A 24,838-nucleotide genomic window follows, 5' to 3' on the forward strand; every position below is an offset into this window, starting at 1 on the left:
ATGGTGAGGTTATTGGGCTACTGCTAGTCCCTTGATTGCCTAGGGCAGTGATCCCCAACCAGTAGCTCGTGAGTAACATGTTGCTCTCCAACACCTTGGATGTTGCTCCCAGTGGCCTCAAAGCAGCTGCTTATTTTTGAATTCCAGACTTGGAGGCAAGTTTTGGTTGTATAAAAACCAGGTGCACTACCAAACAGAGCCTCAATGTAGGTTGACAATCTGCCTAGGGGCTACCAAATGGCCAATCACAACACTTATTTGGCACCCCAAAAACATTTTTCATGCAAGCGTTGCTCCCCAACTCATTCTACTTCTGAATGTTTCTCATGAGTTCAAAAGGTTGGGGATCCCTGGCCTAAGGCATGTAACATTTCCCTAAATCTTTCCTGAGTTGCTACTGAATACCGCTGTATCTCCAGACAGCACCCTGCTGTGAAACCTCTGCTATTGCAAACCATAGCATTATCAACCGGCTGACAGGACTGGATTCTGTGAGCTGACATTTCCCGAACCAAAGGTTTCAAAGTACAACATTAATTTTCATTGACATTCTTTGGGACAGCTTTATTACCTGTGAGGTCATCAAAATTCAATCTGCCTCTCATGGTATTGACAACAGACTCTGGTTGCTCAAAGATTTCCTTCTGCATAAAAGAGCTGAAGTTTCCTGCAGGGGGGAGAAGATGAGGGTGAAATATGCAGTTCCTTTCCCATCACCTGACAAATGATTCTGCTACCAATCTAATATAGAATGACTGTGAAAAATAAAATATAGAATAGAATGTAGTAAAAATATCCATAATGCATTACCCTTCATGATCTGCTGCAGCTCCATCTGCAGAGTCTGGATAGCGCGAGCTGGGTGATCCCCTACATTTCGCTTAATACGATGGATGGAGAGCCGGCCGTCCACCACTGCAGCTACATCATCATCTTCCAGGAAGATAACGCGGTTGGTGTGCTCAATAACAGCGCTGTAGAACCAAGCAGAGCAAACGTTATCTCTAGCTGGTGAACTCATGTCTTACATTAGCAGAAAAACAGCAAATCCTGCCATTATGGGCACAAGTTATATGTTAAGCGGTGCCTATGAATAAATTCACATTTACATACAAGTGGAAAGATCAGAGGCCTACTCTTGCCCACTAGCGCTGGTTGGGTGCCCTTTATTTCATAACAAGGTTAATGGGGAACTATTGTGAAAATGAAAATTGAATGTAAGCTTTATCATACTGAAATAAGAAACTGTAAATACAATCAATTACATATTCTGCATCATTTCTGAAATAATCAAGTGTATCTTCACTATCCCACTCTCAGCAACTGTTTCTCTTCATTCTGTCTTCATGCAGGAGTTGGGTGTCAGATATTCATTGACAGTTCGATCCAATATATCTTTTAAGGAGGCTCCTTTTGCCTAGAAGATGTATTTGAATTCACTCTATTAAAATCGCCAGAAATCCGGTCTCTCTACATGCAGAATTTGTGCAAAAGGCAGTTATTTTGTTAGATTTTGTTTGTAGTGGAATCAGTTATTTGAGTGAGCGCTAATTCATCTGCTAGGATAGGCGCCCCCCTATAAGATATATTGGATCTAAAGGTCAACGAATAACGGACACCCAACTCCTGCATGAAGGGAGAATAAAGAGAAACAGATGCTGAGAGAGGAATAGTATACATAAACTTGATTATTTCAGAAACAGTACAGAATATTTAATTGATTGCATTTAGAAAGTTTCTTATTTCAGTATGCTGAAGCTTATATTACATTTTCACCATAGTTCCCCTTGAAAATATTGTCATAATAGTCACCCTACTATAGTCCCATGGGTATCTAGGGCATAAAATCAACATGTACCCAAAATCTTATCCTTAGAATGGGCACTCCTATTAAATGCCTAGTGGAGGAACCTATAGTGTAAATGCATGAACCGCATGTTGTCCTCTGGATATCTCAACTTACCTGGCATCTGAGGCGAAAAAATATTCTACTGCTTTCTCCTCCACTGGGAACAGGCAGGTGGTGCTATCATGCCTGGGCAAAGAGCAGCTCCCTTTCTTTTCCAAGCCTAAACAATACAGCACAAAGAGATTAAGAAGCAGCCATAGGGAGGAGAGGAGATACACACAAATCTCTGATTACGTAGATACCATCTTGAGGCAGAAGCAAAATTCAGGGACAGGATCAATTTTCTGTAAGGGTAAGGACACACTGGACGATTTGTCGCCAACGTTTTAAAAAAGTAAATCGCGGCGACAAGACGATCGTCTTTTTTGAACAGACGATTCACAGCGACTATTGGCACAGAGCGATTTGTATCCCATTACTCTGTGCGGTACGTGCTCCACCCAAACCGGAAACGGTTTGTGCTTCCCGCTGTAACCTGGCGTCTTTACGTCTTTACGTTCTTGCGTCATTGCGTTCGCAATGTAATTTGAATACAATTGTTGCTACTTATCTGTATGTGTGTGCGTGTCTAGGAGATTTCAGTGCTTTTCTAAGTACATGCTATTTCTGATAAATCGCTCGGAAAAGGGTCTCAGTGCGTTTTGGAGCTACAGGCGATTCACAAACGCGCTGTGGGCACAGGAGCTGGCGTCTTTCATTTGGTTTTGTTCAGAGACAAAACGAGCGATATGTCGCCGCGATTTGCTTTTTAAAAACGTTGGCGACAAATCGTCCAGTGTGTCCTTACCCAAAAGGTTTAAGCAACTTGATGGTCATAAGGTGGCAATGAGTATTTCTCATACAGGCTCTGGCAATGCTAAGCCATGAATACATAACAATATCACATGGAGAAAAAGGATGGCATACTCCCATGCACGTTGTGTTCTGAAGGCAAATGGGGAAAAAGAAATTTCTTTCTTTGCAACAGTAACAAATTTCGTAAACTGGCTAAAGATGACACCAAGGCCATAAGGCAGTGATTTTCAGTGGTTTTCTTGGGCTCCCTTGACTGTGAACCAAAATTTGATCATGCCGACCCACCATATATAATAAAAGTTAAATATATTTATAAAGAAATATCACCCTGAACAGCCTTTACGTTGTGGGTTAAAGAAGGACTTCATTATTCCTGCTGCACAGGACCTACCCGACTAAACAACCACAACTAAACAAAATGTATCCTAGATGACCCATGTCTCTTCCCGAAAGAGGTTTCATACTGTATATTTTGGTCATGTTCGTTCATGAAGTCCTTTCGGGAGGATGTATCATAGTTCTTGTCCTAAATGGGCTTTGTTTTCTAGAATAATCAAATGCTTTCTACAGTGTTGCACCTTTAGGTAGGTGAATGTATTGTTAGGATTTCGGGGAAAAGTGTCATCCCCATTATTTTAGGAAAAACTACCCTTCTTTAAAGAAGAAGGAAAGCTACTGAGGCAGATTATTGCCAACAGATTAGCCACAATAGTGCAAGCTAGAACACTATATTTATTCTGTAGAATGCTTTACCATACCTGAGTAAACAGCTCTAGAATGTCTATCTGGTTGTTTAGGATATAGCTGCCATATTAGCTTGGTGTGACATCACTTCCTGCTTGAATCTCTCCCTGCTCACTCATAACTCTGGGCTCAGATTACATCAGGCAGGGGAGGGGGAAAAGGAGAGAAGAGCAAACTGAGCATGCTCAAGCCCTAACCCCGGAGGTTTAAGCTGAAAACAGGAAGTCTGATACAGAAGCCCATGGGTACACAATAGAAGGAAAGAAATGCTGTTTCTTTTGACAGAGGACTCAGAAGCACTACTTTGAGGGTTTACCGGCGTACTTATATAGACCTTTCTGATAAAGCTTACCTTTAACCACATTGCAAATGAAAGAAACAAATGCACTGCCATAAAATGAGCCAGAAGAAAGGACTGCCTGAAGCAAGGGCCCAACACAAAATCATAGTGGAATTCTATGCGACCCAACAACCAGAAAGAATATTAGTGTGTTAGTGAGAAAGCAAAAGTCCCATATAAATGCACAGGAGGTGAAAGACAAAGGATTTGTGAGTATTCTACAGATGGTATGCCATCCTGCCACCTCATTCTTTGCCACAAAATGAACATCTGTTGATGATGAGAAAAGACATGGAATCGGCAGAACACTGTGATTTGATGCAGAAATCCCATACCCTTCATTTCCAGGACTAACTATGATTAAGAAACCCCACCTAGAGCAGGAACATGACAGAAAGGAAAATGGGCCAGAATATAAATTTCCCAAAATTATGAATCAATCAGTAACAAATAGTTGGTATTCTGGTATTGTTTCCACGTGCAGTGTTTGTAACCTTATCCACCACCCATTTCTGATACCTTAAAGAGATATTGACACCAGAAATGAAACCTTTTTTTTTTTTTTTTTTTTTTTTTTTTTTTAACATCTACCATAAAATTGACTTTGCATGCTACTTATAATTTTGCCATAAAGTATTTGCCCAATGCTTTTAAATTACCTATCTGACTCCCTGTGTTCATCTACGAGGGGGCTGCCATATTTGTGCAGCAGGAGTCTGTTAGTATTAGAAACTTTAACTGACAGGGTGAGATGGGACAGTGGTTGGCAAAACAGTCAGGTTTAGGAACTTCAAACAACAATTACCTATAGGTAACTTTTAATGTACATTCATATTTTAAAAAGTAGTTTCATAGTGTCAGTATCACTTTAATCTGATGAAAACTGCTTTTAACACTCCAGGCTGCTACAAATCAGCATGAAACCTGGGAAGACAAATATGGCACACATAATACAGGCTTCCCTTCTTTGCATTGGTATAATGAACATAGATTCATTCCACATGGGACAGAGAGAAAGAATTCCAGGCTGATACACCTGAATGATAAAATACATATGCCCTAAGAGAATATTAACAAGGCTAGAGGAGTCTATATGCCAGTCTAATGGGAAGTTGAGTAACGGGATCTTGACCCAACCCCCAATAAACGAATATTTATCAAAAATATCCCGTACCTCAAAGTATTAAAAAATGAAATGTACATACTGACCTACTTAAAAAAAACCTGCGTTTCGTACCCTCCGGTACTTAGTCATAGGTGTGTATATACATACTCTTATAATATACACCTATGACTAAGTACTGGAGGGTACGAAAATCATAAGGTGGGTTTTCAGTGGGTCAGTATGTATATTTTTAAATATGAGTGTTAAATAAATATTGATATTTATGGACTTTGAGATATGGGATATTTATGATAATTATTAGCTAAGAGAACAGGAGGCAAGCACCATCATAGTTGATCAGTTATGAAGATAAAGATATATCTCCATGCAATATTGTACCAGATTTAGTAAGAAAATAATCATCCACTCTTTCAGCTAATGAACAGTGCCACCTAGTGATGCAATTTGGGATTTCACAAAGGTATTGCAGCATGCTCACCAACATTCCATTTCATGGTGGGAGAAATATAGGACAGAAATATCTAGAAATGCCACTGTGAGAATATTCTCTCTCTCTCTCTCTCCCTCTCCCTCTCTACCTCTCCCTCTCTCCCTCTCTCCCTCTCTACCTCTCTCTCTCTCTCTACCTCTCTCTCCCTCTCTCTCCCTCTCTCTCCCTCCCTCTCTCTCCCTCTCTCTCCCTCTCTCTACCTCTCTCTACCTCTCTCTACCTCTCTCTCCCTCTCTCTACCTCTCTCTACCTCTCTCTACCTCTCTCTACCTCTCTCTCCCTCTCTCTCCCTCTCTCTCCCTCTCTCTCCCTCTCTCTACCTCTCTCTACCTCTCTCTACCTCTCTCTACCTCTCTCTACCTCTCTCTACCTCTCTCTACCTCTACCTCTCTCTACCTCTACCTCTACCTCTCTCTACCTCTACCCCTCTCTACCTCTACCCCTCTCTACCTCTACCTCTCTCTACCTCTACCTCTCTCTACCTCTCTCTACCTCTACCTCTCTCTACCTCTATCTAATGTTGCCCATGAACTGTGTAATAAACGGCAATCAAACCGGGGTCCTCTAACTTTTGAATACACAGATCCAAACATGAACTGCCAGCGCTACATACAAATCCCACATTACACTGGGTGTCCTGATCCACTGCATGAGGTCTACTATAAATATAACTGTGTGCCATTTTATGTTTGGCATTTTAGATTAAGCTGCACAGGAAACAATACCAGAAAGATGATTAAACTCATCGTGTCATACACAGAACCCCTCTTCTAGGACTTTCTAAAAACTGCAGAAGAGGCACCTTTATCCTTTAAAGTGGACATTTCTTCAAGAGAAAAATCCATGCTTTGTCCTGTTAGTACAATGAGAAGTGCAACAAAAAAAGAGAACACATTACAAGTTATGCATCACAGGGTGTCTGAAATGCATACAGTATCATACACCAGCAGCATCACCTGGGTACATACATGGAATGAAAGGCATGAAACAAGCAGACGAAAAGGTTAGCGTACACGTGAGAGAAAGGAAAGAAAGCAGCAGTAGGCCTCCAGCTGAGCAGCAATATGGGAAATACATAGTAGGATCAGAAAGACAGACTTTCGTTTTTTTTAAACAGAATTAAATATTGTAAGGGAAACTGCAAAGGAAATAAAAATGTTATGTAAAACCTACTAGTAACATACAGAAATATATTTAGTGAGCTTCTAAATATGTCTGATATAGGGCTCTAATAATTGCCATTTACCCCATGCACAATAGATTTCCTATTACCATGACCAACTGCCAATCCATAAATTTGGATATGATTGGTGTAACCATAGCACAAAGTCTTATATAGGAAGTTGAAGGTGCGGTGAAAAATGGAAACCTGTTTTAGATATCCATTAGATGGAGGCTTTTTCAAATATATTTGTCAGTGCTGCAAAAGCCCATTATGACTTTTGCATATAATCCCAGAATGCCCTTGCTCGCATTAAAGAGGTTACCTGAACGGTACAGGATGGGAATGTGATCTGTGGACAGCTTATGTTCACTTCGTACCCCCATCAAGAGTGGGCTGCCCCTCCTGCGGGAAAAAAGAAAGAGCTAAATTAAGTCATTTATAATACAGGTATGGGACCTTTTATCCTGAATGCTCGGGACATGGGGTTTTCCGGACAACGGATCTTTCCATAATTTGGATCTTCATACCTGAAGTCTACTAGAAAATCATGTAACTATTAAATAAACCCAATAGGCTGGTTTTGCTTCCAATAAGGATTATTTATATCTTAGTTGGGATCAAGTACAAGCTACTGTTTTAATATTACAGAAAAAAGGAAATCATTTTTAAAAGTTTTGATTATTTGGATAATATGGCGTCTGAGGGAGACTGAGATGCCATAATTTGGAGCATTCTGGATAATGGGTTTCTGGATAACGGATCCCATACCTGTACCTGCATCCATATATATAAGGTTCAATGGCTTTGTAAGTGCGAGTAAAGAAAAGGGAAGAGTTACCTGGTCCCCACTGCTTGTCCTGGGAAATGAACACTTTTAAATACAAGTGCAAAAGCCCCTTCCTATGAGAGGAAATAAAAGGAAGTGAAATTTTACTATCTTTATAGAGCTTGCAAATATGCCACCCTCATTATATAGTCATGGAAAAATTACACTTTTTTTCCCAACTAAACGTCACACCATTTCATTTAGGAATGCAGTAACACCACAAATATGACAGTATCCTACTGTGAAGCCTTGGCTACTTACCAAAACCTGTAAAACCTGACCCCTAAAGACTATACATCATGTTCAACGGACTACATTCAAATGAGTGTATGGGTGAACTGGACATTGTACTAGCTAAAACAAATACAACAAATACAGTAGATCATTGCTCTGAGTAACATTGTGAGGTTCACATTTTTACAATATAAATCTGCACATCTCAGATACAAATACTGTATATTTACAGTTGGGCTTCAAAGTTTGTGAACCCTTAAAGGAGAATGAAAGGCTTAAATTAATTAAGCTTTATCAGAAAGGTCTATATAAATACTCCAGTAAACCCTCAAAGTAATGCTGCTCCTCTGTCAAAAGAAACACAACATTTATTTCCTTCTATTGTGTACACATGGGCTTCTGTATCAGACTTCCTTCTTTCAGCTTAAACCTCCAGGGCTAGGGCTTGAGCATGCTCAGTTTGCTCCACTGTCCCCTCCCTTTTCCCTCCTCCACTCCCTGCTGTAATCTGAGCCCAGAGCTAAGAGTGAGCAGGGAGAGACTCAGGCAGGAAGTGATGTCAAACCAAGCTAATATGGCAGCTGCTATCCTAAACAAACAGAGAGCTTCTAGAGCTGTATACTCAGGTATGGTAAAGCATTCTGCAGAATAAATATAGTCTTATAGCTTGCACTATTGTGGCTAATCTACTGGCAATAACCTGCTTCGGTAACTTTCCTTCTCCTTTAAAATGTTCTATATTTGTCATATAATTGTTTTCAATAAGTACATGACCAAATATAAAACATTTTGTTTCATTTGTTTAACTAGGTTTTCTTCATCTACCTTAAGGACTTGTTTGGAAATCAGATAATATTTTGGGTCACATTCATATAAAGTAATTTCACGTACATTTTATGTGAATATATACAATTTTGCTAGAATATGATTGTTTCCATACTAAATATGTAAGGGAACCACTTACCAGCTGCTGTATAACACGTTCTACCAAGGTGGCGAAGCTGATTTCATCACTTTCCTTGTTGTCATACATGTATTTCACCAGCTTGGCAATGGTTTCTGTGTCTGTTTCAGACTCAAATTCGTAGCCTTTGCTCTCCTGAGACGGAACAGAAACATTGAAAGTTTAGCAAATATAAATGAAATATGAAATATGAATATTAATAAAAAGCCAACATTTCTAATTTAAAGTAAATTTTAAAGAGAGAGAGATAAATGTGACCCATAAAGGGGTGGTTCACCTTTTAGTGAACCTTTAGTATTTTATAGAATGGCCCATTCCAAGCAACTTTTCAGTTGGTTTTCATAATTTATTTTTTATAGTTTTTGAACTATTTCCGTCTTCTTCTGACTTTTTCCAGCTTTCGAATGGGGGTCACTGACCCCATCTACATTGCTAGGGTAATTTGGATCCTAGCAAAGTACGATATGAACAGCACCACAATTGTAATTGAAGTTAAAATGCCTTTATTGCTCAAGTGACGGGCATTACCGCGGTAATGCCCGTCACTTGAGCAATAAAGGCATTTTAACTTCAATTACAATTGTGGTGCTGTTCATATCGTACTTTGACTGCATTTGCTGGTGGAAAGTGGCCACTGGAGAACCTGCACCCATCCAAAGAAAAGTAAGAAGATTTAACAAGGTTGTGCTGACTATTTCTGTTTGTAATTTGGATCCTAGCAACCAGTTTGCTGAAATTGCAAACTGAAGAGCTGCTGAATAAAAAGCTAAAGAACTCACAAACCACAAATAATAAAACATGAAAACCAATTGCAAATTGTCTCAGATTATCACTCTCTACATCATACTAAAAGTTAACTTAAAGGTGAACAACACCTTTAAATAATAGGAAATTTAAAAGAAAGAAACTGCATAGAAAAAAATTTGCCCTGCCAAAACATTCCTTAATGCCACAGGTCAGATATATAGGGTGGCCTCTATCTAGCACTAGAAGGCAAAAAGACCACATAACTAAGAACTCTTACAACCCCTAGGTAATGTATATGGGCTTTGCAACAACATACTGCTGGGTAGCATTAACCAAATCATGACTTCCAAAAATAAAAACTTACCAAGAACTTCTTCAGGTCTTTGTAGTTGGTAATGATGCCATTGTGAATGACAATGAACTCTAGAATGGGGGGGACAAATGACATGTTAGCTCATCATCAGGACATTAAATCAGAAGACTTTAAAATTAAATAATTTCCTTTCTCATGTGCACATAAATGTATTTACACTCACACTCATCTCTAGAATAGAAAAAAATAGATGTTGTTGAACTAAAGCTTATATTTAATTTATTGCAATTTGACCCACTATTCAGGTGGTCTAAGAGGAACTGGATCTCCCAGCTCCCTAAAGCACCCAATCAAAGATTAGCATTGTGTTCTATACCAGCTCCTGGCATGCACTCAGGATAAATGTCATGTATAACGCACCTATAGCCAACAAGTTGGTAAGGCTTGTGATCAACCTACCGTTATTCTTGTCAGAGCGCTGAGGATGGCTGTTTGTGGGACTTGGCTCTCCGTGTGTAGCCCAGCGAGTGTGTGCAATGCCCAAATGGATCTCAAATTCAATGTCAAGATCCATGTCCTCAAGCTCTGCAAAAAAAAAAAAAAAATTAATCAGAACTGGCATTTAATCTCTATATATATGCAACCTGCAGCTAATAATAGAGATCTAAGCATCCCTCATCCACCCACACGTACAAAATGAAATAATTCTGATCAGATAATTAATACAACATATATTTCTACAAAAGATAAATTCCAGAGCTATCAGCACTTCCCCCGTGCCCTTCCCTTAAAACCGGCCAGGCACTTTTTGAGCAAGACAGGTAGATTTGGGTACGTTTATTATTAGGAAACATTCATTCTTGCCTAACATTTACTTTAAATATTTAGTGAAACATTACATATGTAGCCACCAATTCTATTCGTGTTGTTCTTGTACTGAGCTATATATCTCACAATCTGCAAACCAGATACTGGCACTAATCAAACAGGCATTAAGTTTGGCATTTGGGTACACCAGGATTATCACTGTGTTTCTTACTCCCTGGAAACAGAAAGAGGTGTAAGGCTGTTTAGCTATTTGTGGAAGAGACATCAGGAAGATGAGCGGAGCTCTATTGCAGCCCAGTACTCTAGGCCATCAGTGATGCTGGCATGCCAATTGGACACGTGACACTTAAGATGTGATTCTAATAATTTAGAAGAAAGAATAAATATAAATGGGCAAGATCTGCAGCGGTAACTGTTCATAAAAAAAATCAACTATTTCTTTACAAGCCCATGTACCAACAGATAAGATAACAACTCATTTAAAGGAGAAGGAAAGCTAACAAGGCAGTTAACTGGCAATAGATTAACCACAATAGTGCAAGCTATAACACTATATTTATTCTGCAGAATGATTTATTATACCTGAGTAAACAAATCTAGAAGCTCTCTGTTTGTTTAGGCTAGCAGCTGCCATATTAGCTTGGTGTGACATAACTTCCTGCCCGAGTTTCTCACTGCTCACTCATAGCTCTGGGCTCAGATTTCTTTTGTGAGGGGAGGAGGGAAAGGGAGAGAGGAGCAAACTGAGCATGCTCAAGCCCTAGCCTTGGAGATTTAAACTGAAGGACGTCTGATACAGAAGCCCATGTGTACACAATAGAAGGAAAGAAATGCAAAATAAGAAATGCAGAAAAGTGTCAACCCCATTATTTTAGGAAAAGCTACCCTTCTTTAAAGAAGAAGGAAAGCTACTGAGGCAGATTATTGCCAATAGATTAGCCACAATAGTGCAAGATAGAACACTATATTTATTCTGCAGAATGCTTTACCATACCCGAGTAAATAGCCCTAGAAGTTCTACCTGGTTGTTTAGGATACAGCTGCCATATTAGCTTGGTGTGACATCACTTCCTGCTCACTCATAACTCTGGGCTCAGATTACATTAGGGAGGAGGAGAGTGAGAGAGAAGCAAACTGAGCATGCTCAAGCCCTAGCCCTGGAGATTTAAGCTGAAGGAAGGAAGCCTGATACAGAAGCCCATGTGTACACAATAGAAGGAAAGAAATGCTGTGTTTCTTTTGACAGAGGACTCAGAGCAGCATTATTTTGAGAGTTTACTAGAGTTTTTATATAGACCTTTCTGATAAAGCTTAGTTTTAACCTTTCCTTCTCCTTTAAGGTATACTTTGCTTTTAAGCATGTGCCAAGCATTGATGCTAATAGAATTTTATGGCATTAAAAATCGGAAAAAGGTCATGAAATAAAACATTAAAATGTTTTTAGGAAGTGGTTAACGAGGACTGGTGTCTGACCTATGTTCCTCCCGCCATCTTGCTAATGGGGGAGGGGGGTGTCCATATGCCAAGAATCATCTGATTTAAAACATATGGAGTTTAAAGGCCCCTGACGTAAAGCAGATCTCTGGGAAATCTTGTGCAACCAAAGAGCCGTTATCTGACATTTGCTTGTTTTCCGACTAATCAGGACTAAATGGCAAATGAAAGGAAACCATAACATTTGCTAAAGGGAAACAGGACACACAGATATATCAGTACAAAAGACAGTATTGTGACAGTGCCCACAAAAAGGGCATTTTATATTCTTTTTTAATTCAGTTGCCAGAAAACAAACCAGGGCTGTCCAATATACTACCTCCCAGCTTCAAAAGCCACATCCCAACAGCTATGAGGGGGTTCTGGGAGTTGTAGTTCTGCTGAGCCGCAGGTTGGACATCTCTGATTAACACAAGCTTATCCTTTAGATGAGGACCACAGCCTGGCCACACTGCTAGCCCCCCACCCCCTGCTCTCAAAGAGTAACAGGAGATTAGGGAAAGGATTACAGGGTTAAGGCACAGAGAGTGTTTCTGTATAACTGTTAATTAATGGAATTGCTGTGGGTTCTTTCTCACTGGCAACAATATAAAGCACTGTAGGTTGCCAACACAACGGGGTTAATGTAGCTGGTATGGGTACTGGATTGCTGAGGATGCTGGGAATGATTTAAGGATCAAAATCTGTTTTTGTGCATTACATTTAAAAAAAATCAACATTTGTATTGAATCAAACTAGTTAAAAGGTCATTTGTCATTTCCAGTTTTAAGTTGTGCAAGACTTTGGCAGTCAGGGAGCATTTTGGATAATTTTGGTGGAGGAGAATGTGAAAAAAAGACCTTTTGCTTCAACTGTTTTCGTTGGAAAACAACATTTTGGCTGCTTGCAGCTAATGAGCAGTGTTGCACGTCATTCCAAGTAACTCAATAGAAACACTAAGGTCCTATTTCCATGAATGTTCCACGTATGCAGTGTGAAGGCATGAAGGTCTCCTACGGCTGAGAAACCTATACCAGCTATATTCTCCTGCTGGCAGACAAAGCTGGGATTATATAAATGAATCATTACGGGCTCTTTTGGAAGCATATATTGCAAAACAATGACTGTTCTGCGGCATAATTAAAAAAAAAAAGTGGATATATAAACGGAGCAATGTCATCTTGTATTATTTTCAGAGACCACTGGCAGAAAGATTTGATAATTGAAATAACTAGCAGCACTTTCTACATCATTCCCATCAGTCCCTGTCCCAGCAGAGCTTACAATCTAGTTTCCTGTCATATTCACTCACACTTTGCTCAATTCTATCAGCAGCTATTATTTTTTATCCACTTTTTTTTTTAAATTATGCTACAGAACAGTCATTGTTTTGCAATATATGCTTCCGAGAGAGCAGCCCGTAATGATTGGTGACAGGTTTTTCAATTAATTTAACTAAACAAGCCTTTTTGCCCCAGTTTCTAAACTTGGGACCTCAGATGTTCCTTCACTACAACTCTCAAAACATACTTATACCTTTATAATATGTGAGAGGAATTCGGTTACTGTATCCTTGAAGTAAGTGAACAATCATATTTCCTCCCGACCTCATCTCCTATTGATTATTCACTTGTTTTCACACACATCCTCTCCTCTAAAAAAAGAGGCAGGTGCAGAGGGAGACAGTAAGCTAGACTGGGGGGTTACCTAGAGGCTTGTACACTGCATGCATGGGTGCAGCAATTTGACAGTTGCTGGTATCTAGCAACCAGACCCCGCAATTTGACCCGCATGTTCCCGCTACCGGACCCGCCTTCAATAGGCCAAATAACCTTCCGACCCAGGGGACACACAAAAGCAAAAGTGATGTCACATTTGCCCAGAAGTGACATCACTCAGGTGCCAAATCTACACAAAAAATGTAAAAACTGAAAGAACCACAAGGGTGGGAGAGATCAATCCCGCACCTTTGTTGGATACCCAGTCGGGTTACCTGCAGACTGCCCACATGGCCAAGGAATTGGGGACTTTTTGTCCGAAACCCGACCACTGAGTGTATTCTGCAGGTATCTGACCCGATGCAGGACTCTGCCTGTGCTAATATCTGACCCTGTAGGCTACAAACCCACTCTCTATTCATAATGGAGACTGTAGGGAGAACCTAGTTTGATTTTTTTTTATCAGCCTGATTGTTTCTCCCTGAAATCCCTCCTGATCCACACAAAGCAAAGCAATTGCCCAACACGTACTGTTGATTTCTTCATCCAAGGCCTTAACTTTGCCTTTCTTCTTGATGAGTTGGATTTGGTTGGAGTTGTTCTCCCAGTTCTTTTCATTGCCGCCATCAATACCCACTCCTGGAAGATAAAGAATAAATAAGATTTAAGGACCAGTGGGAAGTGATGTAGAAATAGTAACTATCTGCACTATTTCCAGTTAAATAGGGGACACAGGTAACAATTACACTTGTCTGTAGATACATAAGTAGTTTGTTTAGCACTACCCCACAGGGCAAAATTATTATTTTTCCATACATATATTCAGTAAAAAGCAGATTTGCAAAGGTCATTCTGAGCAGAAGTCTTATCTGACCAGAAGGCTTCTCATCACAGCAGCATTTAGATATCATCCGTAAATGTCAAAGATGGATTGAGAACTGGTGGAACAGTTGCTTAGCTTTACCATTAAGCAGCATTCTTATTTTGTGTAAATGGAGAACCAAGACTTGCCAAAAAATATTAGTCATAAATGATTTGTATTTGTTGCTGCAATCGCCCCCCTGTGGAGTCCTTGCAGAATGTTCTCATTAGTGGCATGCTATGTGGCAATTGTATATTATAAAAGGTCTCCTGAAGCTCCCTCACAAATAGCGGTTGAGGAGAAAATAAATGAGACACAAAACCAAATGGATATTTAGCCATTTTTATGGATATATCAATTTACAAATTAACCTTTTATTAACTTATGCACAGCAGAAATCAAAGCAACAGTGCAACTGTCAGTATTTTGGGGCTTTTGCCACTTTCTTCTGATACTGAAATTAAGGGCCAGAGACACTAGCACCCCCTTTACTAACAATGGTTCTAAACTGCACTTGGGAAGTTAAACCAATCATGAAAGAGCTTTAACAAGCCAGTGGAGCAGGTGTGGCTGGACCAATTATTTTGTTCACTATCACACTACATAGGGCTGTTCTGTTGGAGGCTTGTCTATCAGATGTAGACATTTTAATGGCCCTCTACCCACTGATTCAATCTACTGTACAATACTGCATACAGCAGCACTTTATAAATAAAAATATACACATTTCATCTTCTGACTTAACCACTTTAATTTAGCAATTTTCATTTGGGGTGCAAGGGGGGGGCTGAGACAGCCACCCCAGTGGGCTTCTGGCCCCACAGTCCGATCCTGCCTGTAATCTGAGTTTAGTTCCAGCCAGGGCACTATCTGAGTGGGCAAGGACTGATGTGAGTGAGGTATAATCTCTGTAAAGTGCTGTGGAAATGTGTAGTCGGCTGTGTAGTCGTAGTGTAGTGTGTAGTCAGCTGAATATGTGTGAGAAGGCTGCTTTTCCCATAGTAAGTGGATAAAAGGTACACATCTACTCCAATTTCTTGCTCATGTACTTCACCTGCAGAGTCGTATCCTCTATATTCCAGTCTCTGGAGGCCTCTGATGAGCCTTTCTAGAATCTCCCGCCTGGTGCGTGGCACATGGTAGTTGAGGTAAGCAAAGATTCCTATCAGGAAAATACATATGTCAGTGATATAGGAGTTGGGAACATACAGCAGTTACCACATTTACACATTATAACTTCATGGATGTGCCAGGATAAATTGCTAGTAAACACCGTTCTTACTCTCAGTCACCTTCTCCATTTCTTTGTTGTGCATATTAAGTGTGACTATCGTTTAGTGCAATGGAGCGTCAATTAAATACCTCTTGCTAAGGAATGCAACCAATAAAGAATTTGAAGAAGGGGAGGCAAATGGCTAGGGAGGCAGCTACTAATGATAGTGCTGAAACCTGCTCCAGTTTCCATGCGATTAACTGAAAGCAGGTACTATATTTATAAACACAGTTTATCTTCCCACACACAGGCACTGATGCATAACATCAGGTGGTTTTGGGTAGTAGATTACTAGATGGTATCACTCTATATAAAGGGTACCTCGGCAGGGGCAAAAGGACAACTTTAATCACAGATACACAGAGAATTACCGGTACACTTTTATAAGGCAATTAAACAATAAAATCATTCTCATATAGCCTTCAGTTCTTTCAGATCTGCTACTCCCGGCACACACAATGAAATACATTAAAGAAACAGTAATTAAATTGTTTTAAGAGGATTGACATTATAATGTACTGCTGTCCTGCACTGGTAAAACGGGTGTATGTGCTTCAGAAACACAACTATAGTTTATATAAACATGCTGCTGTGTAGCCATGGAGGCAGCCATTCAAGCACAGGATACAGAGGATAAATTCTGAAGAATTGTATATTACTTATCTGTTATCTGCTGTGTATCCTATGCCTTTTTTCCAGCTTAAATGGCTGCCTGTTGATATAAACTATTGTAGAGCTTCTGAAGCAAACACACCAGTTTTACCCAGTGTAGTAAAACAGTACATTACATTACGTTAAAAGACTTTTTTGGTGTATTTGGTGCAAGTTAGGGATGAAGGTTACTCTGTGGTCACCCTAGAGAGGTATACTGGGTTTTCAATGCTGGAAAAATGAAATTACTGTATCCTAAAACAGATTTCACAATACAAATGAGAGAGCTGGACCGATTGCTGCTACTGAATCAGACGTAGAACATCTAGAACACGTGTAGGTAAGTTAACAGGATTCCAGTACACAAAATGTGCCCTAGTGCAACTAAATTCATTTTTAAAGTAGGGAGGGGTGTGTGTATGGATGCTTGGTTTTCATTTGGAGGGGTTGAACTTGATGGATTTTGTCTTTTTTCAATGTAACTATATATATTTGTTACAAAGGGAACCCAGTAATGCATATTGAGGAAAGGGGGTTGAGCTACAGCACCCCGGGTGGTGATGAGTGGAGGGTGCAGCAAAAACAACTCTTCCAGCTGCCCACTTTGGGTTAATGTGAAAATGTTTTCTCTGCAAGCTGGACTGCAACAAGATGTGCCAGTGTAACACTTCCATCTTTCATGTGTATGAAGGAAACACCAGCCCCAGATTCCAGTCCCTTTCATCATGTAGGAGGAGGGATATGTTTCCACAATGGGCCATTTCAAAGCGCTCATATCTATACACATCCGTGCTGGACGTGTATAGATATAAGCGCTTTAAAATGGCCAATTGCTGGATTCTGATTCGCTAGAATGTTTCAAGCTTAAATAGAAATTGTTTGTTATGAACAAGTGGGCTATGGACTAACACTGGCTCTTACTTTTACCTCTACCCACTGTAGACTTGACTCGGTGTGGTTTAAACCCACATGGTGGATAGCAGTCTAGCTACTTGCCATTGCACTCAGAAACTGGGCACTGAGCTAACCTGGACAGATATACACAGCACAAACTAGCTACTTACCTATGGCTCAAATAATACTGCTATTAATTTTCTATACTGCTCGGAAAACAGCAATCTATACCAAATCAGATATTATTAAAAAAAAATGATTTTAAAGCACATGTAGTTGAATGGGAAAAGCTACATTAACATAATGACAGTGCTAGGGGCTGATCCATTACCACCCTCTCTCCTTTGGCATTACCATACACCAGACTGAACCCCAAATGCAAGAATATTGTATGGCGGTAGAGCTGCCACATCACCCCTTTTCACATAATTGAAATCAACCCGATACATGGTTAAAGGGGTTGTTCACCTTCCAAACACTTTTTTCAGTTTAGTTGTTTTAAGATTGTTCATTAGAAATAAAGAATTTTTTCAATTGCTTTCCATTTTTTATTTATCATTTTTCCAAAACTGAAGTTTAAAGTTTAATTTTCTTGGCTCTGATGTCTCAGTCTGGCAGTTCAGTAATCCAAGAACATTCTAAACTGTTACAATTGGATACATTTAGCGGCTACATGAGCTGATACATTTTTCAGCAGTTTCTGTGGAATATCAGCAACTATTGTATAAATTCTAACAGCTGCATTTAATGAAACTCTTGGATTCTGCTCAGCAGGGCTAAAGGTAACAAATGTATCAACTAAATGCATCAGTTAAAGAGTCAGGGCCCCCTTCTCAGAGCTGCTTTTAGGAGGTGAAAAATGAAACTTTACACTTCAATATTAGAAAAAACAGTCACAAATAGAAAAAAGAAAGTAATTGCAAAAAGTATTTATTGCTGGTGAACTATATGAAGCCAACTAAACTGGAAAAAGTTTTTGAAGGTGAACAACCCCTTAACAATTAATTTAGATATACTGCATGGCTGCCCATAAACAGTGCAATCTGTGGCAAGCATCAAACTTAACTGCTAACTAGGGATGCACCAAATCCAGGATTCGGTTCGGAATCCTTCTGCCCGGCCGAACCGAATCTGAATCCTAATTTGCATATGCAAATTAGGGGTGGTAAGGGAACTTTTTGTCAGAAAACAAGGAAGTAAAAAATGTTTTCCCCCTTCCCACCCCTAATTTGCATATGCAAATTAGGGTTTGGATTCGGTTCGGTATTCGGCCAAATCTTTCGTGAAGGATTCGGGGGTTCGGCCGAAATCCAAAAAAGTGGATTCGGTGCATCCCTACTGCTAACTAGCCAGGCAGAATATGTACATTTGTACTGCTCTTGGCAATCTAAAAGCCCATAAAGGGGTTCTGAACTGTTACAATTTGCAACATTTAGTTGATACAATTAGTTGATACATTTCTCAGCAGTATCTGTGAAATATTAGCAACTATTATATCAATTCTAACAGCTGCCTTTAATGTAGCTCAGGGATTCTACTCAACAGGGACAATGATAAGAAATGCATCAATGTATCACATAGAACAGTTACCGCTGCTTCAGAAAGACGTTAAGAAGGCAAAAAAATAAACTATAGAAAAACAGACACAAATAGAAAAACAAAAGGAATTCAGAAAAGTGTTTTCTGGTAAACAATGTGAAGACCATTTAAACGGAGTTGGAAGGTGACCAACCCCTTTTAAAAAAAGCATTGTAAAAGCATAGTAAAAGCCTTGTGCAAATACTTTATGGCAAAGTTATATGTAGTTTTCAAAGGCAATATTATGATAGATGTAAAAACATGTGTAATTTCTGATGTCAGTATCTCTTTATAAAGTCTCACGGTGGTATCAGTGCCTGTTTCTACATTAGTGAGCTCATACCAACGACACAACCACTGTCAATACTTGTCTGTGCCTAAAATGTGTGTGTGTGTGTGTGTCTGTGTGTGTGTGTGTGTGTCTGTGTGTGTGTGTGTGTGTCTGTGTGTGTGTGTGTGTGTCTGTGTGTGTCTGTGTGTGTCTGTGTGTGTGTGTGTGTGTCTGTGTGTGTCTGTGTGTGTCTGTGTGTGTCTGTGTGTGTCTGTGTGTGTGTCTGTCTGTGTGTGTGTCTGTCTGTGTCTGTGTCTGTCTGTGTCTGTGTCTGTCTGTGTCTGTGTCTGTCTGTGTCTGTGTCTGTCTGTGTCTGTGTGTGTGTCTGTGTGTGTGTCTGTGTGTGTGTCTGTGTGTGTGTCTGTGTGTGTGTCTGTGTGTGTGTCTGTGTGTGTGTCTGTGTGTGTCTGTGTGTGTGTGTGTGTGTGTCTGTGTGTGTCTGTGTGTGTCTGTGTGTGTCTGTGTGTGTCTGTGTGTGTCTGTGTGTGTCTGTGTGTGTCTGTGTGTGTCTGTGTGTGTCTGTGTGTGTCTGTGTGTGTCTGTGTGTGTCTGTGTGTGTCTGTGTGTGTCTGTGTGTGTCTGTGTGTGTCTGTGTTCTGTGTGTGTGTCTGTGTGTGTCTGTGTGTGTCTGTGTGTGTCTGTGGTGTCTGTGTGTGTCTGTGTGTGTCTGTGTGTGTCTGTGTGTGTCTGTGTGTGTCTGTGTGTGTCTGTGTGTGTGTCTGTGTGTGTGTCTGTGTGTGTGTCTGTGTGTGTGTCTGTGTGTGTGTCTGTGTGTGTGTCTGTGTGTGTGTCTGTGTGTGTGTCTGTGTGTGTGTCTGTGTGTGTGTCTGTGTGTGTGTGTGTGTGTGTGTCTGTGTGTGTCTGTGTGTGTCTGTGTGTGTCTGTGTGTGTGTGTGTGTGTCTGTGTGTGTCTGTGTGTGTGTGTGTGTGTGTGTGTGTGTGTCACAGATATAAAAGGTCTCCAGTGCAGATAGAGGTGCACCTGACACACACCTAGGTAAAAGCACTTTAGGAATTTGTATAACACACAAAGCAAGTTTTGCCTGGGGTCAGAAACAGGTGGGTCAGGTTTATGAAAGGCCGACTTCCCATTCGAGTGCAGTGATTCAACTCTATGGAGTCGAGGAAACAGATACAGTCCCTCCTTTCCCTGAGACGTCAAATGCAATTTAAGATTAGACACTTAATTAGAACTGTCACACCACATATGGGGCTGCCATAGTATCTAAGGAGCATTAAATTCACAGGAGCCAAATACACCTACAAGCAACATAACCCCTGCCAACAAGCAAATCAGCACACACAATTTAGGTAAATATTTCAACGCACCTACAAAGTTCAGTAGTCGCTCACTATGTGGAATCCATTCACAACAACCCACGTCATCACTTGTCAGCTATAAGCCATATAAAGCTTATTTAAGCCTAAATGCCTCCCTCCTGATGGGAGAGGTTCAGCTCAGGGAGAATATCTATATCTTGTCCTTCCAGGGAGCAAAGATTACTTCCTTTTAGCAACCAGCCCCAAACAATACACAGATTTACTGAATCAGTACATTTTGGGCAACTGCTATAAATACTCAGGGGCAAATTTTCTAAAGGGCGAAGTGGCTAACACTAGCGAAAATTTGCCAGCGTGACGTAATTTTGCCACTTCACCGATTTACTAACGGGTGCTGGCGTAAAGTTGCTAGCGAAGTGGACCTACTCTAACGCTACTTCGCACCCTTAGGCCAGGTGAAGTTGTGCTATGGCGAAGGGACGTGACTACGCTAATTCACTAATTTGCGGATTTTACTGACCGTTACATCTCTTGCGCCAGACTTGCCTTCGCCATCTCAGACCAGGCAAAGTGCAATAGAGGAGATAGGACTTGCTTAAAAAAAAGTCCCAAAAAACGCTGGCATCTTTTACTTTTTTATGGGTGATAGGCTGAAAAAGATCAAAATTTTTTTGGGGGTACAGTGGGCACATGTATAGGGCAGAAGAACAACTCTATTTTATTTTATGAAGCTTGTGTAGTGTAATGCATTTGCTGCTACATATACGTCCATTGCAGCATTCCGCATGCACTGACCTGAAAATAATTTTTATGGGCACCTTGTCCCATAAATTGCACTAAGGGCTCTTACACAGCGGTATTTCTTTTTGCAATCCTGCATGGTTGTGTGTTCCACCACATGGTAATACATGAGTTAACAGAGCCCATTCTATCCTCTAGTGATGTACAGGTATGGGATCCGTTATCCAGGAACTCATTATGCCGAAAGCTCCAGATTATAGGAAGGCCCTCTCCCATAGACCCCCTTTTAATAAAGCAATTAAAAGGTTAATTTACTAGTATGGGGCCCTGCAGCATGTAATTTCTTACCAACATGTATTGGAAAGACATCGTGCAAGGTGCTGACTTACACATTCCTAAGTAACTAACCGAATCCTAATGTGCATATGCAAATTAGGGGTGGGAAGGGGAAAACATTTTTTACTTCCTTGTTTTGTGACAAAAAGTCACGCGCTTTCCCTCCCTGCCCCTAATTTGCATATGCAAATTAGGATTCGGATTCGGTTCGGCCGGGCAGAAGGATTCGGCCGAATCCTGCTAAAAAAAAAGGCTGAATCCCGAACCGAATCCTGGATTCGGTGCATCCCTATTCCTAAGTAATACCTACCTACTGCCTGCAGTGCCTGTTCCCCTCCTGTTGCTGGGTGATGGGTATTGCTGAGGAATGTTCCACCTGCAATTTACAGGGGGGTCCCATTCACATTACCTTGTGAGGCTGTAGCCGGCAGACCTGGGTGTTTTAAGCACTGCACTCTTATGTGAGATCACAGATTATTATGTGTCTGTAGTAATTCATCCGCTCAGAGAGTAAGCTTTTTGAGGCCAGGACCTCACTCCTTCTCTATCTATAATGCTTTGTTTATAATATAGTTCTGGCTTATATAATGTAATTAGTGGTCTGAGCAAATAATATACTCTAATAAATGTTCAACAATGCATACACTGTAGTTATACACGGGTACTTTTCAAGCAAAGAGTTGCATTAATGTCTCTTTATAGAGAATAGCATGAAAAAAGTCAAAAGAAGCTGATGACATGACTCAATGAATTAACATGGAACCCCCCTGAGCAATAAATATACCTCAGGTGTAGTACACACACACTGGGCAGAGTTTGTTACGTGTACATAAGTAAATGTAAATCTTGTTAACACATTTTCAGGGGGCAATCAATGCCTGATCTGCTAGATACAGATACAGCAAATGGACTTGTAGAACAAGTTAATCCATTTTTTTTTTTTATCTTGATAGATACTCGAGGAGACAATAGGACATAGGCGCTAATTATGCAAATGTGTTGTGTCTATTTATGGAAACAAAGTGCTAATAGGCTCTGCCTTGTGCCGTCTCCCTACCCTTATGTACAACTCTACCCAATACATTGTCACTAATGAAATGCGATGGCATAACTATATACAGAGATAGGCACCGAATTAATTTAAAAAGCAAAAAAGCTTGGTGTATACAATAGCAACCCTCACTGTTTCAGGCCGGTTCTTTCTGATCACTTTCTGAGCCACTTATTTGTCTGCTTAAAGGTATAAGACAATAAATTCACTTGTTTGAAAAATCATTCACTCTACAGTGTGCTGCCAGTGTATTGGACTATTACATTGTTCTTTCTGATCAAGCCTGACTCAAGCACATCTATGGTATACATCTATGGTATATAGACTTGCAATGACATGGCCAGAAGCCCGTCCATTAGAGTCCAGGAGTAGCCGCTTTGTCTGCTGCCCCTTTTGTTTCACTTTTGTACAAACAAAAACCTTGTTTTGATGACAGTGTCTCTAAATCCCAATGAAAAGCCAAAACAAACAGAAAAACTCAAAAATGTAAAGGAGAACTTTTTTTTTTTTGTTTAAGTTATTCTTACGACACTTCCCTGGGCTATGAACTACTAAGAGCACCCATAACAAGGGTAATGACAGTTTGTATATGGTTAACAGTATCATGTGGGCGTGGAGAGATTAAGCAGAAACCACAGTGGTGCCCAGAGAAAGGAAAGTATCAGATCACACTGCACCCAGCACTAATACTCTGCCAGTCTAATGGGACACATTACTCAGAGACAATATCACTGCCCTTTAGTATGAGTAATATAATCCCCTCCATCTTAGTCTCTTTAGTGCTTGTGTCTGCCTGTGGGATAAACTCAAAGACCTCAAGGATGGATGAAAGTAGGACTGGGAGGAGATATGGAAGCAAGAGCTGACAGTTAAAATTGACAGAATTGAAAAGACTTCAAGGCAGCGCCTAGGGGTTCAGATAACAACTACAGGGCACCATCTTGGCCAAACTGAAATGGTTATCGATACAAACAATACCTGGAAGTATAAATATAATAAGAAATCTATAACTGAGCCACAAGAGAAGCATTTGCTAAACAGCTGATCGGTACACCCCCCTGACAGTACGGTCACATGGTATATCCCTTGTGTTAGGGCAGGCCACGCTGATTGGGAAGGAAGAGCCCGATGCAGGGGGGGTGCTACTATCCCAGGCACTATCAATACAGTGGGGCACTGAAAGAAAGGGAGAGAACAGAGAGATGGCAGCTACAGGAGACAAATCTAACTACATGCAGGTAAGGGCCACTGGCTGGCGCATGATGAGAATGGCCGTCTCCTGGGAGACCTTGCTGCCACTTACTGAGGGATAGGAGCTGGCAGTTGTCACTCACAGGTGGTCTCACTCACCCTGGCACTGACTGGCATGTAAAGCCCCTCAGATGAGATGTCGCAGAAGATATGAGTGCATGCGGAAGTGGCATACAAGGGGAAAAAGAGTAAGGCGAACAAATGGAATACTCACCGCACATCCTGCCCTCTGTATATGTAACGAAGTGTCTGTGAATGGGAGCGATCTCACTGTGCCACACACTGCCCGAGCTGCCTGAGCTGCCTCACCTACCCTACATAAGGACCATCAACCGGCCCCTGACGTCACTCCGACCGCCCCGTTCGTCCCTCATTCTTCCATTGGCCAACTTTCTAGCCGTCACCAGCAGCGAGCAGTCCCATTGGGCACTCCTCTTCACAGACCGCGCCCCTTAGAAGAGCTTTAGCTTATTAATGGCTGGGAAGGAAGGAGGCGGTGCGTGCTGCTGGCAGCAGTGACGTGGCCGGATCCACCAGGATAGCGATGACTTCGCAGCGTGGGCGGGGCCTCAGAGCTCTATAGAGTACAGACGGTGGGGGCGGGCCCGGTCTCTCATTAACCCCCGGTCTCTCATTAACCCCTTTCGGCCCAAAAGTTCGCGATGATCCGTGCATTGCAGGAAGGGGAGATATCTGAATTAAATATTTCTATGTAGCGTCTTGTTCACCAGCTTCCTGGTTTGGAATTCATCAGCCAGCTGGTTGCTAGGGTCCAATTTATCTTAGAGACCAGGCAGTGGTTGAACTGAAACAATGGGATATGAACTGGAGAGTAACTGATTGGAAGTTAATCAATAAAAACAAAACTCTTAGAGGCCTCCAGGGTCAATGACCCCCATAGGAAAGATGTAAAGAGG

At 40.9% G+C, this 24,838-nt stretch overlaps 1 protein-coding gene across 1 annotated transcript in view; it reads right to left on the reverse strand.

Moving 5' to 3' along the window:
- The window catches only part of gfpt1.S (glutamine--fructose-6-phosphate transaminase 1 S homeolog), a 33,824-nt gene extending 9,532 nt beyond the window's left edge, over positions 1 to 24,292 (reverse strand). The window contains exons 1-11 of the mRNA XM_041588158.1: positions 24,136 to 24,292; positions 15,589 to 15,696; positions 14,204 to 14,311; positions 10,113 to 10,238; positions 9,705 to 9,763; positions 8,594 to 8,728; positions 7,408 to 7,469; positions 6,892 to 6,971; positions 1,964 to 2,069; positions 811 to 974; positions 572 to 667 (exon numbers count right to left, since the gene is read on the reverse strand). Of these exons, the coding sequence (XP_041444092.1) occupies positions 572 to 667; positions 811 to 974; positions 1,964 to 2,069; positions 6,892 to 6,971; positions 7,408 to 7,469; positions 8,594 to 8,728; positions 9,705 to 9,763; positions 10,113 to 10,238; positions 14,204 to 14,311; positions 15,589 to 15,696; positions 24,136 to 24,142 (1,051 nt within the window). The 5' untranslated portion in view covers positions 24,143 to 24,292. The remainder of the gene's footprint in view (positions 1 to 571; positions 668 to 810; positions 975 to 1,963; positions 2,070 to 6,891; positions 6,972 to 7,407; positions 7,470 to 8,593; positions 8,729 to 9,704; positions 9,764 to 10,112; positions 10,239 to 14,203; positions 14,312 to 15,588; positions 15,697 to 24,135) is intronic.
- Between the last annotated feature and the right edge of the window lie 546 nt (positions 24,293 to 24,838).

This window comes from Xenopus laevis, chromosome 3S (genome assembly GCF_017654675.1).
Source record: "Xenopus laevis strain J_2021 chromosome 3S, Xenopus_laevis_v10.1, whole genome shotgun sequence".
In the NCBI taxonomy this organism is placed as follows: domain Eukaryota; kingdom Metazoa; phylum Chordata; class Amphibia; order Anura; family Pipidae; genus Xenopus; species Xenopus laevis.